Consider the following 7,193-nt stretch of genomic DNA (forward strand, 5'->3'; position numbering starts at 1 on the left):
ATTAAAATACCATAGTTTTTCAAATATTATATATTTTTTTAACTAGTCACTAGGCGTGACTGAAAAGAACCTTGAGCTCCACCCACGAGTTCTAAAATAAGAAATACATTTTTTAAATCTAACAACAGTACAAATGAAGAAATACTGTTGATGGATTATATAATCTATGGATGTGAATTTTATCAATAATCCAAGTACTTGATAAACAAATATAAATGCACAAAAAATATATAAGATTGTCGAGTTTTTATAATTTTTACACACTAATAAATAATTAATATTGCCAAATTGGTGATTCATCCAACTCAGTTCTCAATTCAAAAAATAGTTTTGTTTTACCCCATTTTATCAATCTCAATTTGGTTGCTGTTAGTCATCCTTAGTAACGTTTTCTGGAATTTTATTATTAGTATACTAACTCTGTTATTCAAATTGGTGTTTACTAGATTTTAATAAAGTTTATATTCTTATGAATATTCTTAATGTTCTTAAATCTTTCAAATGTAAATACTCTTGAATAGAAATACTCTTATGTTAACTATATTTTCAATTTTAATTTTATTAAAACCCCAAAAACAGACAAAACAAAATGACAAAGAATTACAAAACAATAAATACAATAAATTCGTACAAATGTTCACTTAAATATGAACTGTATTATCATCATGACAATAAATAGCCTACTCTAAAATACTATGCATTAGAAACTTACGTATAAGAATGGGTGATTTGCATTATGTTTATTGCAAAAAACACAGACCATTCCATGCGTCAATAGCTATAGGACCAGAACTTAAAGTCATTACAACATTAAAAACTAGTGCGGAAGAACCAATCTTTGTGGAGGTCCGTAGCTGCAAACATAAATTTTATATGAATAAATAAATGAATAATTATGTTGCAGGGTAAATATCAAAGATAATTTTACAATCTTTTGAATGTCCTACAAAATGCAGTGAAAAATAATGACCGAGCGAAGTGAGGTCTAAGATTCAAGTCGACGGTTTGGCATTTCTCTTAATGTTTAAATGTTTATATGTTGCGCATTACGACGAAAGGCGGTAATAGATTTTCAAAGAAATTTGACAGGTATGTTCCTTTTTAAATGCGCGTCGACGCATATACAAGGTTTTTTGAACATTTTGCATTTCAAGGATAATATAAAGGAAAAAGGAGCCTCCTTCATATACGCCAATATTAGAGTAAAAATCAGACAATAGAATTATCATCATAAATCACTGACAGTGATTACACAGATGTGTGGAGAAGCCAGTCTATTGCTGTATTTCCATAAGGTCTATAGTTCAATCAGGTACTTGTGGATGAGAAATACTGCGTGAGTCTACTGTTCACAGAACTACTAGTTTATGAAGAAATAATTATATTCTGACAAAATAAAACATAATTTTTGTCTAAATCTATTTTATTTCACATAGGTTCTTTCGAACCCACAAACGTAGTATGGTTGAAAGTCAGTGTAGATAATGGGACGACAGAGTTGCCAATTTTCTGTTACCACTGCCTTCTGAATTAGATATTTGTGATTAAAGTAATCTCAATATATCTGATAATAAATTATTGTTGTACTAATGCTAAATTGTATTTCAAATACAGAGGGGTCCAAAAAATGATAAACTCTTAGACAATTGATATCTTGGCATTGTAGAAGTTTGCATTAGTCATTACTATATTACTATAGTAAGGTCCACGTGTAATGTCCAGGGAAAAGGTGGAGAACAGAGTAGCCGATTCTCTGCCTTGCCACTGCCTTCTACAGAAAATAGCTGATAGCTCTACATCTCATGTAACAATGCTCAAATTTGTTTTAAATCATTAATAAATCATTTTTTTTCAATGATTAAAAAATCAACTTTGTTATTAAGATTGAATGTTTTGACAATCAGTTAAACTTCTACATTGTTAGAAAACGATCTGGGCACGTTGTAGAGGTAGGTGCCCCGCGCACGGATCAGCAGTCTGTGCGGGAAATAATCATTCCATGATTATTCATTTTATTTTGTACAGTGTTTTATATTGGAATAAAGAATGAATTGAAAAAAAGGCCAGCGTTATCTGCTTTGTTGAATGACAGTCAAAGATGGCAACACCAAATCACCAATGTTACCAGATCAAATACCGTACTGACATTATAAGCTGCGTTCGTTTACACCAAAGTTATCAAACAAAATGGTAATAACTTAATCCTTATCGGTCTATTAGATTAACTAACTAACATACACATGATGACATATTGTTTGTCAAGTTCCGTTCAATCTAATAGAATCTATAAGGATTAAGTTATCAACATTTTTTAATAAATTTGGTGTAAACCCAGCTTATGTACATTAAGCCACATGTGGACCTTACTATATAGCAATCTTGACAACCCATGTCATCCGTGTTGATAGACGGTTGTCTGCATGGGCCCCTATACTTTATTGAATATTGTATTACAATTTAAAACACATAATTAGCAACCTAATGCTAATAATCTACTAATTTTTATATGTGGATTCAAAAATGGAAAATCTGGTGTGGCACACTCACACAACTTTCCTTGCAGTTATTGGCAAAAGCCGCCTCGTGTGTCTCCAGCGTAAGAGTCGATTTTCAAAAAAATAATTTACTTTACTTTACTTTCTTGTTCGTCACAATTTTAAAATTGATCAGCTGACGAGATCAATTCTGCTATCTCTTCTAGTGAATGGTTCAATAGATCACACAGAGTGCCTCTCTCATTAAGTTGCATTTGAATAATCAAATTTTCTCAATTTCCAGCCTTACTTTAATTTTAAGTGAAAATTTACTAAACATTAATTGTAGAAATTTTAATGCCCATCTTTCCCATATAAACGATTTTGTTTAAATTGTTTCTGAAGCCTGATAATGGAAATATAAAATCAAACTTTGCATAGATGGGGCGGAGCTCCTAAATTTTTACAGATATGGGACTTGTGGCAGTTGATGAACTTATCATGACTATTGTAGTTAACATTTGATCAAAATCGTTGGAGCCGTTTTTTGAGAAATCACGAAAAATCCTGTTTTTGACATAATTTAGCCGCCATCTTGGATTGAATTTGATGGAAATTGTTCGTGTCGGATACTATAATGTAAGGACCTTACGCTGATTTTAGGCGTATCTTTGATGAAATATTAAAGTCACCTCATCAAAAAATTTTTAGACCCTAGCTAAACCTCTCTACCATATTTGAACATTTTCTGTCAATTAATTGATGAAAGAACTAAGAAAACGCAAAACCGCTAATTTTGGGCTTATATTGGCTTCATTTCAAAATCCTTCTAACACAACATATTACACCCCAGCTGAGCTTCTGTACTGAAATGTTCATTTGTTCTTGATAAAGCTGAGAAAATGCTGGAAAAACGCAGATGTTGGGCGTATCTTTGGAAATTTTTCCAAATCCGTTCTTAGTGCGCCTCTAAAGGGCCACTGAACATACCTACAAATTTGAACGTTTTGGTCCAGTAATTTTTAGTTCTGCGAATGAGTGAGTCAGTTAGTGAGTGCTATTTCGCTTTTATATTATTAAATCATATGTTGTTAAATTCAGTAATTTCTTGTACTCACCCATGAAAACTTTCCAAACGCTTTATTTTGTATCTGTACTGACTGACAGAGCAAGTAAAAAAGTACACCGTCCATATCATTCCATACACAAAGGAAATGGTAAAAACAACATAATTCCGTAGCAGTGATGCTTGCTCCAAACTGTGTGACTGGGCAACACATACCATTTCTCCTCAACCTCATCTTTTTCGGCGACTAGTTTGCTGTAAAACAAGCATTCCTGATCTAGACTGCGCTCTGATATACGCACTACAGCACTGCCAACAAATCCATGAGACTGCAAGATAAATAGAGCACCACGTGAGATATCTTCCATTTAATGCCAAATATTTTTCGCGACTCTCAATTGTAGGTTTGGTACAGTTCAACTACTTCCATTTCAACTCAATTAAGTTTATAATACTTTCAATCAATACCACACAGCTATCATTTACCTTTTCAAGAGCTCAAATTAGTTGCAATATTATAACCTCGAGTGAAAGTTATTCCTGCAACGAATTGAACATTTTCATGAAACAGCTGTAATTTTTACAATCTCTTTTCACATTTATCAATAATCCTGAGTGCCGGATACACAAAAGCCGGTTAAATTTAATAGTGCTTAAATTCACAAGAACCAATCAGAGAAGCATTCTTTTCGAAAAAGCCTTTTCCGATGTTTTCTGTAAAATTAATCACAGTTAAAATTTAAACGGCTTTTGTGCAACCGGGCCTGAAAATTTTATAATAGCTTTTTCTAATAAAAAATCTGGTGTGGCGCAATCACACAACTTTCCTTGCCGTTATGAAAAATTGATCACCTGACGCTAGTGTTCCCGCGCATCTCAAGTCTACTTATAACAAAGATCTGAACCAGCTGGTGACAGGACAATAACGCTGGAGACATACGAGGTCTGCTATCTCTTCATAGTGAATCATTTAATAGAATCAACAGTTGCCAACAGTTTGCAATTGAAATAAAACATTTTCTCGAATTTCGTGCTTATTTTCAATTTAAGGTGAAAATGTTACTGAACATTAATTGTAGAGATTTTTATGCTTAATCTTCTTCACTCAAAATTTTTTGTTTAAAATTTATCTGAAGCCTGATAATGGGAATCTAAAATCGAACTTTGCATAGATGGGGCGGAGCTCCTGAAATTTTTACAGATATGAGACTTGTGGCAGTTGATAGAGCTTATCAATGACTATTTCAGGTATAAATTTGATCAAAATCGTTGGAGCCGTTTTTTAAGAAAATCTTGAAAACCCTGTTTTTGACAACATTTTCGCCATTTTAGCAGCCATCTTGAATTGCATTGGCCGAAATGTTCGTGTCGGATACTTATAGTGTAAGGACCTTGAGTTCCAAATTTCAAGTCATTCAGTTAATTGGGAGATGAGATTATCGTGTACACAGACGCAACATACACTCATACACCACACACACACACACACACACACACATACAGACCAATACCCAAAAACCACTTTTTTGCACTCAGGGCCTTGAAACGTATAGAAATTTACAAATTTGGGTACCTTATTGTTTCTGGAAAGCAATACTTTCCTTACCTATGTAATAGGGCAAGGAAAGTAAAAATCTATAGTAACACATTAGCTAGACCTTGTTTACTGTACATAAAAATATAAAATTGAATTATTATTCATGAAATTAATAATTATTATCATTTATTATAAATGTAAATTAAACATTTCAAAAACATGTTATTAATTATCTTAGGAGCCCGGTCACATAGAGAGTGATCTGCGATCTTATATCTATATAATAATATTGATACCTTAATCTGTGTTTACACCAAAACCCACTTAAGATTTTGTTAATAACTATCCAGATTCTATTAGATTGAACAGAACTTGAAAAACACATACTTTCATCATGTGTATGATAATAATTTTGTTCAAACTAATAGAATCTATAAGGATTAAGTTTTGACAATTTTTTAATAACTTTGGTATAAACGCAGCTTTATATGTCAGTATAGTAATAGAAAGAAAAATAAAAATCTTAGTATCACGACGTGAAACTGTCGCATGGCATCAATGTCCGAACATGTGTGATTAAATATTTCCAAAGGTACTAAGATTTTTATTTTTCTTTCTATTTCTATAAAAGTAGCCCTATACAGAAAGAGATAAATAATAAGATGTCAGTATGTATTTGATTAACATTGGTGTTTAGGCAATTGACTTAATTAACAAGTGGTGTAAACGCAGCTTTATGCAATCCAAGATAAAGATAGACATTCAAAATCTTTAGAATTTCTAGGTTCTGTGTGACCAGAACCTAGAAAACATCAGTCAAGCTGAGTTTCTAGAGATTTTTAAAACAGTTGTTCAAACTATTTTTTTATACAATTTTCCATATGTTTGTAAATTTCGTTACAATAATAACGATTCTCTAAAAAACCACTGTCTCAACATACTGACGTTCATTTTGAAGAAATCAAACAAATGGCTTCAACTCAGCGATGCCTGATCAAGAATTCTTATTAAAAGTATTTGAAAAAGTAGACAAGATAGAAGCGGTCACATACAGCGCAGGAATTGCAACAAGCACTTACCAACGGAACCTGGGCTCCGTTCAGAACGGAACTGTTCACTGATGATAGGTTTTTTGACAAGCAAAACCGAGGAACAGTTTCGTTCCAGGATTTTGGAGCACTTTGGAAATATGTGATTGATTGGCAACACTGTTTCCGTTCTTTTGACAAGGATGGATCGGAAATATCGACAAAAAGGAACTTCAAACCGCCTTGCAAACGTTTGGATATCGAATTTCCCAACAGACGGTTGAAGCGATTGTAAGGAGTTTGATAGGTTTGGCAACAATACGATACTATTTGACGATTATACAGATGTGTATTGTATTGCATACATTGACTGCATCGTTCAGACTGCATGATCTGGACCAAGACGGTGTTATCACTATAAATTACGAGCAGTTTATGACAGGTGTTCAACATAATAATGTAATTATATTATTAAACTAAGATATTGAGTGTTAAGATTATTAATTATTCTTATAGAATGACTAATCTATGATTCATTGTTTTATCCAACTAGATGCAACGTTCCGATCCGACTCATATCCGATATTTGAGTGGATGGATTGTGCAGGTATTATGACGGTCAGTGAGGCTTGCCGGATTAAAGTACAGAGTTATCATAAAAGAATGGTGCGGTTTCGAACATGGTTTAAAGAAACCAAATTACTTACGTTGATGTTGTTTATTCATCTAATTTGTCGTCTCAGGCGGTTTTTTACATAATTGATAAATTTAAATATGTGCGCCTTTAGTCGTTCGACAAAATTCCAAACGATAATTAATTTCTCTCCAAACATTCGCTAGCATTTCATTGGTTATGATTGTCATTGCTTCATTAATCCTGTTTTTAAGTGGTTTCAGGTAGTTTTTTCTTGTAAATTTACATCAAAAACATTGTTTATCACAAGAAATCGCGAACTGAACCACTTTAAAACAGGATTAAAGAACCAATGACAACCATAATCGAAAAATGTTATCGAATGTTAAGAGAGAAATTTATTATCGTTTGGACATTTGTCGAGCGACTAAGGCGCACTTATGAAAGTTATTAA

The 7,193-nt window shown here is 32.8% G+C and overlaps 1 protein-coding gene across 1 annotated transcript; it reads left to right on the plus strand.

The window, feature by feature from the left end:
- Window positions 1-6,063: 6,063 nt before the first annotated feature.
- Window positions 6,064-6,564, plus strand: LOC111045262 (programmed cell death protein 6; the record flags this gene model as incomplete). The annotated part of the gene is given in 5 exon segments (XM_022330632.2): window positions 6,064-6,134; window positions 6,136-6,311; window positions 6,314-6,397; window positions 6,400-6,442; window positions 6,444-6,564. Coding segments are annotated over 5 exon segments (495 nt in total), but the record flags the coding sequence as incomplete, so codon positions are not given.
- Window positions 6,565-7,193: the final 629 nt, after the last annotated feature.

This window comes from Nilaparvata lugens, unplaced genomic scaffold, assembly GCF_014356525.2.
Source record: "Nilaparvata lugens isolate BPH unplaced genomic scaffold, ASM1435652v1 scaffold10036, whole genome shotgun sequence".
Lineage (NCBI taxonomy): Eukaryota > Metazoa > Arthropoda > Insecta > Hemiptera > Delphacidae > Nilaparvata > Nilaparvata lugens.